Genomic DNA, 17,951 nt, shown 5'->3' on the forward strand with positions numbered 1-17,951 from the left:
GAGAGGCATCCATAGTACTTGAGAGCATGGTTGATAGTGGCTACTAGCCAAAAGCATTTACATATTATTATATAACTATTAATTTAGCTTGCAAGACAAGAAATCTTGGAGGTTCAATTCTTGGATAGAATGAAAGAAGAAGGGATTAAGCCTTTGTATGGTGCTTATGCCCATCTTCACAAGGGAGTGCTCTTAGCGAGGGGTTTTGAAGAAGCATATTAATTATTCATATTAATTTGAAGATCTTCTCACATGTGTAATTATTCATCGTGATTTTTTTGTTTCTTTATGTTTATACGTGTTAAAATTTGGTTGGTTGAACTATTCTTGGATCTTTCTGGTTTGCTTCACCGAAAGATCTTATGATCATTGTTTGAAAATGGACAGGAAAAGTGGGAAGATCTTATGATGATTGTTTGAATGACAGGAAAAGTGGGAAGATCTTATGATCATTGTTTGAATATGGAGAGGAAAAGTGGGAGAGAATCATAGGAAATTTGTGTCTAAATCATAGACATGATTTTTGTTTGAATACGGAATTTAGAGGTGGCAGAAAATCATTTTAATTTTATATTAAAAAGAATTTCAAAGTAAAGGAGGGAAAAATAAATTGGTGTTATCAGGGGAATATATAAAGAACTTCGAAAAAATTGAAAGAGTCAATATTCTTTTGATTTTGAGAACAAAATTGATGAGAATTGAGGGCGACGGGCACTTGTAAAGCAAATTCCTTTCCCACGCGGTTGGCTGGACAATCTCAATTTTTTATATGATATATGAAAGTGCGCGGTTGGTTGTGCGTGTCAAAGTTGCAGAGGAGCGTACAGTATAATGCGTGTGGAGCCCCCGCACAAATTAACGCTCGTTTGATTTTGAGAAGAAATTTAGTACGAGTATCCAAAAGTATTGATGATGTTTATATAGATAAGCTTGAATATTTTGGCCATTTTGAAACACCCTTAACTAAGGCCCTCCTTAGCAAATTTGTATCGATCTCATCCGCCCTCTGGAAACTCTTGAACTCAGGCCCTCCTTAGCAATTTGTATCGATCTCATCCGAGGGCTTCCCATCTCTGTTTCTATTTTTCATACGACAATGGCTGCTTCCACCTCCGCTGCTGCTTCCACCTCCACCGCTGCTGATTCCAACAACAATACCTGCTACGACGTCTTCATCAGCCATAGAGGGCCAGACGTGAAGAAGACCTTCGCCAGTCATCTGTATCGCCGCCTCATTTCCTATGGACTGCGAGTTTTTCTCGACTACAAGGAACTCCAAGAGGGAGAAGACTTTCCTTGTCAAATAAAAAACGCTATTAGCGCCGCCTCCCTCCACGTTGCAATTTTTTCTCCCACATATGCCGATTCGCAATGGTGTCTGCAAGAGCTGGTGCTCATGTTGGAGTCTGGGACTCCAATTATTCCAGTGTTTCACCATGTACAGCCCACTGAACTTCGGAGGACACACGGCTACGGAGTCTATGCTACATCTCTACGCAACCTCGAAAATAAGACAAAGCCTGATAATCAACCCCGTTACGACTCCGAAACTATTGGGAACTGGAGAAATGCTCTTTCACGGGTTGCAGACATAAGTGGGTTAGATCTCGAGGCCTTTAACGGGTGAGGACTTTGACTCTTCTCCCCTTCCCATTTTATTTTGCATACAAAATCCACTATGCAAAAATGATACTTATGGTTTTATTAATTTTATAATTTAACTAATATATATGTGTGGGTGGCTGGGTGAATAACCAGCGACGAGGGTGAACTCGTGGAAAAGATCGTTGAAGTTGTTTTAAGAAAAGGTTTTAAAACACCATTGAATGTGGCTAGATATCCCACTGGTTTGGAGGAGAAAGTACAAGATTTTGAAACGAAAGTATTGTTTCAACAGCGCAGCGGAAGAGTTCAGGTCGTCGGCATCACCGGCTTAGGTGGAGTGGGGAAGACAACGCTAGCTCTTGAACTGTTCAACAGGAAGAGCTCAGATTACAGTAAATCTTACTTTTTATCTGATGTAAGAGAAAATGCTAAAAAATCATTGCATTCCTTGCAGAGCCAACTTCTCAAGGGTTTGTTTCAATTGGAATTGCATATAGACAACAGGCATGCAGGTATTGAGAAACTCAAGAAGCATCTATCGTCTTGTAAATTTTTACTAGTCTTAGATGATGTAGATCACCAGGATCAAGTATTTGCACTTTTGCCCCAGCTGAATGACCTACACCATGATAGCTTAATTTTGATCACATCCCGTGACAAGGATGTCCTTGCAAGGTCAGGAGTACAAGAGTCATCAATTTATCAGTTGAGTGGCCTTAACACAGAACGCTCCAGAGAGCTCTTCTGCTTTCATGCTTTCTGCAATCCCCGTCCATTGCGGGGATTTGAATATCTGGTTGATAATTTTTTAAAGGCTTGCAATGGATTGCCCTTATCCTTAAAAGTCTTTGGTGGGCTTCTTGGTGGAAACACCAATAAACCTTACTGGGAAAATGAATTGGAGGAACTTAGAAAAACACTGCCGGATGAGATACAAAATGTTGGGGATTTTTCTGAGAAAATCCCAAAAACAAAGAAAATACTCCACAGAGGCAATGCTCTGTTTCTACCTTTCCAGGATCTTTTGTGCACAGGGAAGCTTTTAAAAAAAATTACTGAGGAACAGAGGATTTCACCACCATAAAAACATTTCTATTCATTAAAATATATGCCTGATACATATTCATCCTCTTTGCTGAGAGGGATTTACCACAAAATACATTCAACAAAACATTTACTCTGTCTCCACATGAGAATTTACTGTGCTGGGTAAAACTCTCATTTACATTCACTGCTGTGAAAACATATTACTTACTGGTGTAAAACCTTCTTTTACATACTGCTGTAAAAACAAAAATTTACACATGCTTACAAAACAAATGCGCTCCTCTCTGTTCTTTTCTTCATGCACTGCTGTGCAAATTCTCTCTTCTCTTTCGTTGCCCCCCGAGCTCTCACATATTACAACTTACATTACAATACATCAACAGTTTCATATTCACTACTATGTAAACCTCGAGTCATTTCACAAAAAAAAGTCAACCAAACAAAATTACATAATGTACGAGCTTCTATATTTTTTTGGATATTGCGTGAATATAATAACAAAATGACCATGCCTCTTTTAAATTCACCATACCTTCGTGCGTATAAAAAAAATTAAAATTTAAAGCCCCTACCAATACTTCTACGGGAACATTTAATTCGTTAATTATTTTACCGCGGTCAACCAATCTTCAAATCCACGTAAATATTAAATGCTGGCTCGTATGCATCTTCAGGCAATCGACGACGGAGAGCTCGGGAGCAGATCTGACGGTGGAGGAGAATATCGGAAGCCAATTTTGGGTTGAACTTTACGTCCCGATATGTCAGAGATGATGACGTATGGGGAGAGCCACGTGTCTGCACCAAATCGTATCGGAGTCAAAAATACGGAAACCACTTTCACGCAAAAGCGGTCCGATATGCATAAAATGGTTTATGGTTTTGCTGAGCGGTTTTGGGGATGTACGGTTGCGCAGTTGGAATTATGACTTCAACACTCCCCTTTAATTTCAACTGCTGGGCATTCAGTCATACCCAGACACTTCCTCAAAAATTCAAAGCTTTTCTGATCCAAAGGCTTTGTCAAGATGTCTGCAACCTGTTCTTGAGTCCTGCAATGTTCTAGGACAATTTCTCCATTGTTCACCAATTCTCTGATGTAGTGAAACCTTGTATCAATGTGTTTCGTTCTCTTATGAAACACTGAATTCTTTGACAATGCAATAGCTGAGCTATTGTCACAAAAAATTATTGTCGCTTTTGCCTGCTCTTGGCCTAAGCTTCTCAACATTCTTTTCATCCACACTACTTGACATGCTGCTGCTGTAGCTGCCACATATTCAGCCTCTGCTGTAGATAATGCTACAATGGACTGCTTCTTAGAAGCCCATGAAATGGCTCCTGAACCCATATGAAAAATATAACCGGAAGTGCTTTTCCGATCATCTACACTTCCAGCCCAATCACTATCAGTGTATCCAATCAAATCTGAATGTTCTGAGACATTATATAAAATTCCAAACATTTTAGTACCTTTGACATACCTTAAAATTCTTTTTGCTGCCTGCCAATGTGCCTCCTTTGGCCTCTCCATGAATCTGGAAATTAAACTAACAGCATACATAATATCAGGCCTAGTTGCTGTTAAAAACATAAGGCTGCCAACAATACTCTTGTACAAATTAGGATCAAAATCCTTGCTGCTGTCCTCTCTGCTGAGTTTTAATCCCATTACTGTGGGAGTGATCGCTGCCTTGCATTCTTGCATGTTAAATCTGCTCAATACTTGATTTACATATCTTGCTTGTGAGATAAAAATTCCTTTTTCATTTTGATCTACTTCTATGCCTAAGAAGTATTTCAAGAAACCCATGTCAGTCATTTCAAATTCCTCTTTCATGACTGATTTAAAATTCTTAATGAGCTGATCATCATTACCTGTGAAAATCACATCATCAACATATAAGACAACAATCAAAATTTTACCATCTTTTTCTTTGATGTAGATGGTGGGTTCTCCTTCACACTTGTCAAATTCATTATCCAATAGATAAGAATCTATCCTGCTGTACCATGCTCTTGGCGCTTGCTTTAGCCCATAAAGAGCCTTCTTCAATTTGCACACTTTGTGCTCTTCACCTTTCTTCTCATAGCCTAGAGGCTATTCAATGTACACCTCTTCTTTTAACACTCCATTTAGGAATGCTGACTTCACGTCCATTTGGTAGACTTTCCATTTGTTTTGAGCTGCTATGGACAGCACTGCTCTCACGGTTTCCATTCTTGCAACTGGTGCGAAAGTCTCCTCATAATCTCTCCCATACTGCTGCTTGTACCCTTTGACAACCAGCCTTGCCTTGTGTCTTTCTATCTTGCCTTCAGCATTGCTCTTGGTTTTGTAAACCCATTTTACTCCAATGACTTCTTTACCTTTTGGTAGCTCAACCAAATCCCATGTTTTGTTTCTCTCTATGGCATTCATCTCCTCATCCATAGCTTCTATCCATTTCTTATCTTTGATTTCATCTTCGAAATGAATAGGATCATCAACATGACAATACAAGGCAAATAAGGAATTCATTCCTTCATCATAAATGTCACTTAGATTTCTAAACTTCTTACCTCTTTCATTTGGTGTGCAAGTGCTTGATGATGCACTTGAGTTTCCTCCTTGTGGTGTGCTTGGAGAAGCACTCTCATTTATCCTCAATGGTGTCCCTTGCTGTCCTTGTGTTGGCGCTGCTGTTTGGGGATCCATTTCAGCCACCTCCTCATCATCTTCATCATGAGACAAACAGTTTTTAACATTCACTGTTTTCTCTATGCTTCCATCCCAAGCTTCCTCCTCAATGAATTGAACATCTCTGCTGACGAAAAACTTCTTGGTGGATGGGATATACAACCTGTAGGCTTTGGATTCCTCACTGTATCCAATGAAAAGACATTTCTCCCCTTTGCTGTCCAACTTCCTCCTTAGCTGATCTGGAATGTGTGCATAGGCCACACATCCAAAAACTCTCAAGTGGGTGACACCTTGATTTCTCCCACTCCATGCTTCTTCCGGCACTTTGTTCATCACTGCTTTTGTAGGGCACCTGTTCAAAATATACACTGCACAATTTACAGCTTCAGCCCAATAATCATTTGGCAAATGCTTTGCCTTTAGCATGCTCCTCGCCATATCCATGATGGTCCTGTTCTTCCTTTCAGCAACTCCATTTTGCTGTGGGGTGTACCTTGCTGTAAACTGTTTGTGAATTCCATTTTCTCTACAAAATCTCAGGAATTCCTTGGAGATATACTCACTTCCTCTATCAGTTCTCAAAACTTTAATATGCAGCCCGCTTTGGTTCTCCACAAATGCCTTGAAATTTTGGAATTTCTCAAACACTTCACTTTTGTTTTTAAGGAAATATATCTAAGTCTTTCTTGTAAAGTCATCAATGAATGTTAGGAAATATTGGCTGCCTGCTAATGATGGAGCTTGCATCGGTCCACATAAATCTGAGTGGATGATCTCTAAGGGTGCTTTTGCCCTTATGCTTTTACCTGATGGAAAACTTTCTCTATGTTGTTTCCCCAAAATGCAACCTTCACATAGGCTGTCTGGTTTCTCTATCAATGGTAGTCCTCTTACCATTCCTTTCCTGCTCAACAAATTTAGACCTCCGAAATTGAGATGTCCAAATCTCAAGTGCCACAACCAATTCTCATCTTTTGGCACGCTTTGGAAAGCCTCTTGGGTGACTGCTGCAATTTCTCCTTTGCTTTTCAAATCTGCCCTGATCCTGAGAGGGAACATCCTGTTCCTTGTCATTTTTACCTCAGCAATGCATCGTTTGCTGGTGCTATATCCATGATGGTGCATACATCATTTTTAAAGAAAACATTGTACCCCTTATGGACAAGCTGTCCAATACTCAAGAGGTTACATCTCATTCCGGGGACATAGTAGACATCTGCTATGGTTTTCCTTTCTCCTTGCTTTGTAAATATTTTTACCTCTCCTTTTCCCATAACAAAGATTTTACTATCAGTTCCTAGTGTGACTTCTGATTTCATATTTTTATCAAGGGCAGAAAAGAAGGCTATATTTCCTGTCATATGGTTGCTGCAACCTGAGTCTAAAAACCATATGTCTTCACTGTTTGTTTCAGCCATGTTACAAGCTAACAACACATTATTTTGGCTGTTGTTTTCTCTAGTGACATTTGCATTTTCTCTATTGTTCATATCATGCTGCTTCTTCCTACATTCACTGGCATAATGCCCATACTTTTTACAATAATAGCATTGGACATTGGATTTTTCATACCTTTGTCCTTGAGCATGATGTTGTCCTCCTTGTTGGCTGCTGCCTTGGCCTTGGTTCTGATTTGGATTGCTGCCTCTTCCTTGTGCATTTGCTGGGATGTTCCTTCCACCTCTGTTCTGGCTTCTGCCTCTTCCTCTTTTGTTTCCTCTGCCTTGACCTCTTCCTCTTCCAAAAGATATCTGGGTCTTGAAGGCTTGCTCTAGAGATGAGTTTTCATTTCTACTCAACCTCTGCTCATGTGTTATCAGTGATGCATGTAGCTCATCAACTGAAAATTTTGAGAGATCCTTTGTCTCTTCAATGGTGGTGACAATCGCATCAAACTTTGAGGGTAAGACCCTCAATATTTTCTCCACAATCCTCCTATCTTCAAGGGTTTCTCCATGAGTCCTTATCTGTGTGACCAAACCAATTACATGTGTGAAGAATGAGTCAATGTTGTCTGACTCCTTCATGCACAGATTCTCAAAATACTTTCTCAGCAATTGTAGTTTTGCTGTCTTCACTCTCTCCATGCCTTGATAGGCTGTCTTGAGGGTTTGCCATGCTTCATTGGCTGTCTTAGCTGCTGCTAATCTTGGAAACACACTCTGGTCTACTGCTAGATACAACAACACACGGGCTTTTGAATCCTTCTTCCTATTGCTCTTCAGTAGATCTCTCTCTCCCTGAGTTAATGCATTGAACTCAGTTTCATCTGCTGGTTCTTCAAAACCATCTTCAACTATTTCCCATAAATCTTGAGAGGCAAACAGGGCTGTCATAGTTATTGACCAGTAGTCATAGTTCTTCCCATTAAACTGTGGGAGCTGGGTGTTAAACATACCCATACCAGTGCTTGTGCTGGCCATTCCTTGCATTCTGATCTATGCCTCTAAATCCTTGACTGTATGTTTAAAACAACTCACTGCTTCTTCAGCAACACATAAAAAAAACTTTTGGAATACCTGAATCCTTTGCCTGAGACTTTACTTTGCTGGAGAAGATCTACTGCTGCAACAAAAGACTCCTCCTTTCAGCTTCTTGAACACTTTCAAAGAGCCTAAGCCAGCTCTGATACCACTGTTGGGGATTTTTCTGAGAAAATCCCAAAAACAAAGAAAATACTCCACAGAGGCAATGCTCTGTTTCTACCTTTCCAGGATCTTTTGTGCACAGGGAAGCTTTAAAAAAAATTACTAAGGAACAAAGGATTTCACCACCATAAAAACATTTCTATTCATTAAAATATATGCCTGATACATATTCATCCTCTTTGCTGAGAGGGATTCACCACAAAATACATTCAACAAAACATTTACTCTGTCTCCACATGAGAATTTACTATGCTGGGTAAAACTCTCATTTACATTCATTGCTGTGAAAACATATTACTTACTGGTGTAAAACCTTCTTTTACATACTGCTATAAAAACAAAAATTTACACATGCTTACAAAACAAATGCGCTCCTCTCTGTTCTTTTCTTCATGCACTGCTGTGCAAATTCTCTCCTCTTTCGCTGCCCCCCGAGCTCTCACATATTACAACTTATACAATACATCAACAGTTTCATATTCACTACTATGTAAACCTCGAGTCATTTCACAAAAAAAAGTCAACCAAACAAAATTACATAATGTACGAGCTTCTATATTTTTTTGGACATTGCGTGAATATAATAACAAAATGACCATGCCTCTTTTAAATTCACCATACCTTCCTGCGTATAAAAAAAATTAAAATTTAAAGCCCCTACCAATACTTCTACGGGAACATTTAATTCGTTAATTATTTTACCGCGGTCAACCAGTCTTCAAATCCAAGTAAATATTAAATGCTGGCTCGTATGCATCTGCAGGCAATCGACGACGGAGAGCTCGGGAGCAGATCTGACGGTGGAGGAGAATATCGGACGCCAATTTTGGGTTGAACTTTACGTCCCGATATGTCAGAGATGATGACGTATGGGGAGAGCCACGTGTCTGCACCAAATCGTATCGGAGTCAAAAATACGGAAACCACTTTCACGCAAAAGCGGTCCGATATGCATAAAATGGTTTATGGTTTTGTTGAGCGGTTTTGGGGATGTACGGTTGCGCAGTTGGAATTATGACTTCAACACAAAAGAGCCTTCAGATTAGTTACGATGCACTTTTTTTTTCTTTTTTTTTTTTTAACCACATGGTGAATCGGTAACTATCAAGTTTAATCCACGGGAGACCCAGGATCAAACCTCATTGCTGCCACTATAACACCAAGAGCATAACCAACCCCCTGCAAGTCGGGTATGCTAAGATCCTATGATTTTAGCAAGAGCAGACCCAGCGGTCAGGGGGGGTCCGCCCCTCTAGCCGCCACCACAGCAGGTCACTGTACTCCATGAGATTTGAACTTTGGTCTCCCGAGCTTCGCCCGTTTGACTTACCGTTAAACCACACATCACTGCACTAGTTACGATGCACTTAAAAGAGAAGAACAACAGATTTTCCTTGACATTGCCTGTTTTTTCATAGGAATAGACAGGGATACTGCCATAAATGTATGGGACGCATCAGGTTGGAATGGGAAGCGCGGGTTTCAAAGTCTACTGAATAAATGCCTAGTCGAAGTCTACGTAGAGGACAATTATAAATTTCCAATTGACATGTTTTTGCAATACAACCAGCTGTAAAAGTGCAACATGGTATAAGAATGCATGATCACCTCAGAGATATGGGGAGAGATCTTGCTAATAGATCAGGATTCCCGTGTCGTCTTTGGTGTGGGACAAAGCACATGGAGGATTTGTTGCAACAATCTTCTGTAAGTAGTCAATCTTTCAATCTTCTATATACCATTCAATAAAAATCTAGTCAATCTTTCAATATTCTATAGACCATTCAATAAAAATCCGGGTACAGTTTCTTACTTCGTCATTGATTCATTCAATAAAAATCCGGGTACAGTTTTTTACTTCGTCATTGATTTTAAAAAATGCACAGGAAGCAACCAGAGTGCGGGGAATTAGAACATCTCGTCGGGAACATTATGACGAGCGTTCAGACACAGATGAGGATGATGAGCGTGCATCCTTTTCACGCTACAAAATGAAAAACTTACAAATTCTTGATATTCATGACAATAGCATTGAAGATGATCTCTTGAAATGCCTTTTGGAGGGGGTCGACTCACCAAATCTATTATGGTTTCGCTGCCGCGAGTGTTCCCGCTCTTCCCTCCCTCCTTATATTCCAATGAAGAAGTTAAGGGTGTTAGATGTGCAGGGCTATGATTTGGAAACTTTGTGGCAAGAGGATTTGCAGGTAAATATAATTTTTTGTCAAGAATTAAAGGTTCGTATGCTTATTTGCTATTATTAATAGGGCACCACATAACACAAATGAATCAGAAGAGTTATGTAGAGGACAATCATCTATTATATTTATAATAATTGGAACACATGAACATGCTGCAGCCACCTTTGCAGTTGCGAGAGTTGTGGATTAATAATTCTTGTGGATTCTTTATCATTCCGGAGTCCATAGGGCAGTTGAAGCACCTGGAACGGATGGTGGTAGTGTCAATGTGGTTCGGTGAAATTCCAAAGGAATTCTGTTTTCTGCGTTCCTTGAAACACTTGGTTCTGCGCGGTGAATTCTTGATTTCTCTGCCAGATTCCTTCCGGAATTTATCGAGGCTAGAACACATCGACCTGTCTTACTGCACCGACTTGAGGAGTCTTCCCGACTCGTTCGGGGATTTATCGACGCTAAAATACGTCGACCTGTTTTACTGCATTCGCTTGGAGAGGCTTCCCGACACCTTCGGGAATTTATCGAGCCTAGAACGCATCAACCTCTCTTACTGCTGTGGCTTGCAGACGCTTCCCGAATCCTTCGGGAATTTATCGATGCTACAATATATCGACCTGTTTAACTGCAGTGGCATGGAGAGGCTTCCCAAGTGCTCCGGGAATTTACCCAGCCCAGAACACGGCTTGAAGAGGCTTCCCGACTCCTTTGGGAATTTAATTAAGCTTGAATATCTTGACTTAAGGGGTTGCGATAAGAAAACCATCCCCGGTGGAACTTTTCTAGAGATTAACCCTGAATACATGTATTTCCCCGAATGGCGCATCGAAGTTTTTTCCCCGCAAATTGCTCATCAGTGGTCCCTGGAAAAATTACTGTTGTGCCTTATAAACTTAACAGAATGGCCAAGCGACACTGGAGAGGCATGCCATTTGGAAAGATTGGTATTAGAAACGCCTTTCTTAGAAGCGTTGCCGCCTTCTTTCGGGCGTGACCTAAGGAATTTGAAGTTTTTGGAGCTGCGAAGCTGCCGGAGTTTGAAACGTTTGCCTGATTCCTTTCTACTGTTGAATCAGTTGATTGATTTGACGGTAATAGACTGTTCACCAGAGCTGCCGCCTTCTTCCGGGTGTGACCTAAGGAACTTGAAGTTTTTGGAGCTGCGAAGCTGCCGGAGTTTGAAATGTTTGCCGGATTCCATTCTACTGTTGAATCAGTTGATTCATTTGAGGGTGGAAGACTGTTCACCAGAGCTGCCGCCTTCCTTCGGGAATGACCTAAGGAACTTGAAGTGTTTGGAGCTGCGAAGCTGCCGGAGTTTGAAACGTTTGCCGGATTCCTTTCTACTGTTGAATCAGTTGGTTGATTTGAGGGTGGAAGGCTGTTCACCAGAATTGCATTTTAAAGCGGTTGAAGGGGAAAATGAAACCTTGACAGATTCGGGAGGAGAAAGAACATCGAGTAATTTGGAGAGGTGTTTGCTTCGGCTCCAACATTTGACACTGCGCAACACACATATATCCGAGGTATCATTTCCTACTTGTGTTTTCCCCGACCTCCAATATCTTGACATCAGCAATTGTCCAGATCTGGTAGAGGTAACATTGCCAAATGCACTAAGATCACTGAATCTGTATAAATGTTCTAAATTGAGGAAAATAGGGGCACCATTTCCTACGGGTGCGTGTCCCAACCTCCAAGATCTTCACATCATGAAATGTGAAGATCTAGTGGAGGGAACATTGCCCAATGCACCAGAAGAGCTGACACACTATGACGAATATTGGGCGGAATTCTATGACGAAGATTGGGCGGAATCTATGCCATTTCAATATCCACAATCTCTGGCAGAGGTCGTGACATCGCAACATGGACTCGCAATAAAAGTGGAAATATCTAACTTTTCTAAATTGAGGAAAATAGGGGGATCATTTCCTACTGGTGTTTGCCCCAATTTCCAGGATCTTAGCATCCAGCATTGTGACAATCTGGTGGAACTTGAAATATTGCCAACACCACTCCAACATCTTAACATCAGGAAATGTGAGGAACTGGTGGAGGTTGATTGCCCCAACCTCCAACCTCTTGAGATCTGGCCGGTTGATTGTCAAGAACTGGTGGAGGTTGGAACATTGCCAAATGGACATATAAAACTGCAATTGATCGATTGTCCTAAATTGAATAGAACGGCTATGTGGTTTTACAAAGCCGGCGCAAAGAAGCGGAGGAAGAAGCCGAGAGTCTTTTCCTAAAATCTGATGATACTTTTTATCATATTCTCTGAAAACAATCAGTCCTTCACCTACTGGCCATGGTTATCACGAGAAGGTATAGTTTGCATCAATTTCAGTATTTGTTTTCAACGTAGTTTTTCAGGATTGTGTGCAGACTAACAAACTTCAAGCTTTATGCACCTTGCAGGCAAATGGAAGCTGCAGTTGTTCATTTGGATGGAGAAGAAGCATATTATTGGTAAAAGTTTTCTTCTTGAGAAGAACCATACATTTTATCTTGTCTTTATAATTTTTACCTTAATTTTTACCTTCCTTTCCATTTTCTAGGGTGATAGGAATATTTAACAAGGTTATCTTGCCTTTATAATTTTAACCTTACTTTCTATTTTCCAAGGTTATATGAATATTTATTCTATTTTCCAAGGTTATATGAATATTTATAAATATATGCTCATTTAGTACGTTTCTTTTTTTTATTATTCAACATTTTGTTTCACTGGTAAGTTAGTTAATTATCTCTATTTTCTAAGATTCTATGAATATTTATAAATCTCTGCTCGTTAGGGCGCATGCGCATCATTCACTGACGGATGCTACTGTACTTAATTAAGTGCCTTTTTTTTATTCCATATTCTATTTATTTTATACATTAATTTCACTGCTAAGTTTGTTAATTATGTTCGGCCTGGAGTATGCCGTAAAACTGCTTCTGTTTGGCTAAGAGCTCGTCTTCCTCGGATGTAAGGAAACAGGTTAACGGCCCAAGACCCAGAGGCATCTGGCAGGAGTGAAAGCCTGCTCCCTTACGGACCACCAGCGGGTTATTACAGGTGGCGTGGTTTTCCTTGATAACAGTGATGAGTTAAACCGATATTCGCGGATAGCAGCCAGAGATGGCTGTCCTCACTGTTGGTTTGACACCTGAGTTTGATAGGTTTTGCCACCTTCGAAAGAAAAAAAAAAAAAAAGTTTGTTAATTATGTTTATAACCATGTTTATTTTAAGATTGAATTTAATTATATTTATAAGTATGTTTATTTTAAGATTGAATTTTCAATAATTATAATTATTATAATTTTCATAGTTCTCTTGCAGGGAGTGTTTGTTAATACGGTTTCCCGAATAACTCCTTTTCCTGTTTTAGTTGATACGTATACATGCACATTAGAACATTGTATCTTACAGTTTATTATTCTTTCTTTTTGCGTTTTTTTTTGTTCTTGGTCCATACTCAAGTTACATATCGGAAATTCGGAATAATCATTATATTATGAAAAGCAGTGTGCAAGTGGAATACTAACACAGAAATTTGTGCATCTTGTTATAATCACAACTTTCTTTCTCTCGTCAAGAAAGATAATGGTTTTCCTTAGCGGTTATTTCTAATCTTTATAATTTTATTGTATAAGACTGGGGTAGTCTGTATTCCATAGGTACTAAGGATTGGTCCCAGGCTGCTGTTAACTCAGGGAGGCCTAGGATCTAACCCGACCTGCTTCTAAGAAGGTTGTGCCTGATTCATTTACTAAGAGCATCTATATTTCACTATTATTAATATTTTCCTGGGTCTCTTGCATTACATACTTCACTCCAATCTCTGAACCCACACTCTCAATTTAAATACAATAACTTCAATTTTCTTCTCAGCATGAAGCGGCTTCGGTTCTGAGTTTTTCAATTGCGGACACACGGTTATTAGTCATCTATTCATATAATGGCTTCTCTTGTGAAAACTTAGTTGTCTTTCCAAAAGTTGGTACATATTGTGATTACCTTGCAACATCTGACGTGAAGGACGAAAATTTGGAGAGGATCACTTAGGCTCTGATGCTCCTCATTTTTGTTTCATGCTTTGCCTTCAGGCTTAGATTGAATTGATTTTAATTTTATAACCTGTATTAGTGTGTTTCAGAAATAGAGAATTCCTAGTTTAAGATTACATAGTTGACCATTATAGATCTTACTTTTCGCCATTTTTTATTCACTCTATTTATTATCTGTTCACTATTTTTTATTCATTCTGTATTTATCTAAGAGGCCAAAAATGAAGGTCGCTTATTTATTTAATAGATACACTTGAATATTATTTACTCTACTTTCATTAATTTTAGATATTGTAATAATGTTTTTAAATATTGTATTTATTGATTAATATTGTCAATCGTGCTTAGTGAGCTGACAGGTTTATTTTATAGCTCAGCATAATATGTAAGGGTGTTTTTTGTTATTAAAATTGATTTTTTTTAATATGGGTTAAAATAAAAAAATTTAAAAAATAATTATACAAAACATTCAAATAATATTTGTTCATAAAAAATTTGGACGTGAAATTTGGATGAGAAGAAATTGGATCCTTATGAACTCATGTGAAATCCCTATTTAAAATAAATTTATGCTGCTTGTATTTAAGCTTTAATCATGTGAGATCCCTATTTAAAATAGATCTATGCTACTTGTATTTAAGCTGTAATCATGTGAGATCCCTATTTAAAATAGATCTATGCTGCTTGTATTTATATTGTAATCATTGATGATCAATTAGAAAAAATATAATATCATAATCCGATAAAAATGCGCTGACATGTGAAATGGGAATGACGGTATTTACTACTCATTTATGCGAACAAGAGCCACATTTTACCCATTTGGAAGCTACAAGATTCTAAAACAAGTAGTGGGAGATATAAATGATGCCCTCAAAGAAATCATGTCTCTCCCTTACAATTCATTTAAAATGCTTTTGTCGGTGGTGTTTATCACTTCTTCCGATCACGGAAACCACCAAAATTGAAATTTAAACTTTTCCAAAATTGAAGTTTAAACATCCCACCATAAATGAGTTATATGTATGTATGGTAATGGAGGAGAGGAGAGGGTTGAGGAGTGAGTTAATTGAAGGCTCATAAAAGTTTGGTACAATCTTGAAAACAATATTTCATTATTAAATAAATTATTTTATTATTTTTAATTTAAATTTAAACTAATATTAAAAATTCATAAAAACAACATTAATCCATAAACCAATGAATATAATTGGTTCCTAAAGTTTATACAATTAAAAAGATATAGATTGAGTGTTACAATTAAAAGGATATAGATTGAGCGTTATATTTTATTTATGATCTTATTATATTCATGATCTTATCAAATGAAAGGTACTATTTTATATAAAAAAAATTCAACTGAATAAAATTATACCATTAAAACCTATTAAAACATATTTAGGTTAATAAATGCAAAGGTAAAATTTTAATTGAACAATAGAAGTGATAAAACCAATTTACAAGATCTTTAGAACCACACATAAACGCTTTATTTAAAACAATGTTACTTATATTTTACAAATCAATATGATAAATTAAAAAAAAAGGTCATGTGGTAGTAATGTTATATACAAAAAAAAACAGTGACATTACCACCAAGTAACTCTTGTTATCCATATAAATTTGAGATGAATTACTTTCTTGTAATTATATGCACATGCATTGTGAATTATTATACCTGAACTCTCAATATCATTAATTATTGTACTATGTGAATAATGAATAATAAAATATGAAAATATTGAAGATAATAATTGTATTTACATTAACCTTTATATAAAGTTTTACCAATATAAATTTGTGCATTATGGTGTACCATATAGATAACAATTTATGTAAAAAAATATAGAGAATATAAGATTGACTTCATCATTATCACTAGAATAATTATATAAGTAAAAGTAATTGATATATATCAATTAATATAATTGTAGTTTCAAAAAATGAAATATAATATTAATTAAAATATATCAACCACCTTTATTCATATAATTGTATTAATATATCTACATTGTAATACTCTATAACTCAAAATATAAACTTTCACATTTATATATTAACTCATAATTTTACCAAAACTCTTAACCACTCATATATTAATCTTTAAGTTATAATTTATTAATCATGCATTATAATAATAAGGTTTCTTATATAATATAAATTATATATGTATAGAGGTTAAGGGTTATATTAGTATAGAAATGATTAGAATGTGATTATATTAGTAAAAGATTAAAAGTTTTATTAGAAATTAGGGGTTTAGTGTTATATTAGTATATATGATTAGTAGTTATATTAATATAGATTTATAGGGGTAAGGGGATATTATGGAAAAATTTAAAGATGGAAATTCATTTTAAAGTTTAGAAATCTTGGTAAATCTTTCTAGTTCCTAATATGCAAATTCTAAAATGTTTGATGATATTTTTATAAAATATTAAAACTAATGATACAATCTTTATAAAATTTTGGTGATTTCTAATGCATTAAATTTTATACTATAAAAATGAATAACGACGAATCGTTTTTGTAAAAAAACATGAAAATTAGCCCACCTATGAATATTAGCCCTAAGGGATATTCACACATGAACCTCAAAGGTTATTAACATTAGTACCATAGGAATTATATGTATTAGACTTATAAAGAAATTAAAGATTATTAGAATGGTGATCATAGGGTTATTAATATGTGGAAACATAGGGGTTATAGGGACTGTGAGATTTATTAGCATTTGATATCATTGGATTAACACTAACATATAAGAGGTTATTAACAAGATGAATATAAGATTTATTAGTGTGAAAACCAAAATAGTTATACAAGGTTATTAGCATGGGCGCCATAAGTGTTAAAATGGTTATTGCAGGTGGGCTAACTGCATGTGATGTAATAATATTATAACTACATAATTCCATTTGAGATTGTTTGTATTCCACATTATATTTTCACTACATTTGTCACCAATTATAATGTTATTTTGACTTTAATTTTTACAGTTGTGGGTTGTCAAAATCATTAAGACTTCCACTTTGTTTTAGATGCGAGGGATTTTTACAAAATCCTACCCACCAAGATTTATAGTCTTTCTTATTGTTGATAATATTTTTTCCCCTTGTTAATAACCCCAACATTAGCATAAAAACTATGGTCTAATCTAGCTTGTTGGAACAACAATTCATCTCACCTCTAGATATTTTAGAGATAATTAATTGGTAGTTGAAGGTTGAACTAAGAGTTGATTGGACAATCCATTGGAATTTCAAGCTAGATAAAGGTTGTCTCACCTCAATTGACTAGTGTGTACACCAAAGGTAGAAAAATAGGAGAGTAAGGCATGCTAAAGATAACCATAGTTGACTATCTTCCTCATTCTAAGGAAGTTAGTTATGCTTCGGTCTATCTATTTATGAATTTCTATATTGGTTTCTCAATCAAGTGATGTGGTGATACGTGAAAGCTTTTAGTGGTTGTGTATTATCCATTTCTTGTTGTTTTATCCTTGCTTATTATTCAATTCTATAATGGTGTTTTTAGACACCAAATCTTCTTGCAATTCATAACTCTTCATTTGGTTATTCCCTCATTCTCCAATACGTTATTAGAGTTATTGGTTTGAGGCTCAACCTGTTATCTACAGATACTTTGGAGGCTATTGCTTGCATGTGCTTCTAGTGCATTGGATATATCTCATAGATTTCCTCAAAATTTTGACT

General features: G+C 37.0%; 1 protein-coding gene across 1 annotated transcript; it reads left to right on the top strand.

Moving 5' to 3' along the window:
* Positions 1–722: 722 nt before the first annotated feature.
* LOC149206163 (disease resistance protein Roq1-like) lies at positions 723–12,038 on the top strand. The gene is made up of 10 exons (XM_089397613.1): positions 723–1,623; positions 1,759–2,545; positions 8,747–8,802; positions 9,340–9,536; positions 9,569–9,690; positions 9,870–10,190; positions 10,343–10,604; positions 10,857–11,279; positions 11,559–11,965; positions 12,030–12,038. Exons 1-10 carry the CDS (start codon positions 1,097–1,099, stop codon positions 12,036–12,038), a joined length of 3,111 nt encoding a protein of 1,036 aa, XP_089253739.1. The 5' UTR covers positions 723–1,096.
* Positions 12,039–17,951: the final 5,913 nt, after the last annotated feature.

The sequence above is a fragment of the Pinus tabuliformis genome, chromosome 1_2, assembly GCF_031772625.1.
Source record: "Pinus tabuliformis cultivar Carrire ecotype Pingquan chromosome 1_2, CPIR1, whole genome shotgun sequence".
Lineage (NCBI taxonomy): Eukaryota > Viridiplantae > Streptophyta > Pinopsida > Pinales > Pinaceae > Pinus > Pinus tabuliformis.

Bases quoted from the DNA above. Each gene is read 5' to 3' on its own strand.
- LOC149206163 (XM_089397613.1), top strand. From the start codon at position 1,097: ATGGCTGCTTCCACCTCCGCTGCTGCTTCCACCTCCACCGCTGCTGAT. The intron at 1,624-1,758 runs GTGAGGACTTTG...GTGAATAACCAG, and splicing joins GATCTCGAGGCCTTTAACGG to CGACGAGGGTGAACTCGTGG. The intron at 9,537-9,568 runs TTTTGCAATACA...TAAAAGTGCAAC, and splicing joins TAAATTTCCAATTGACATGT to ATGGTATAAGAATGCATGAT.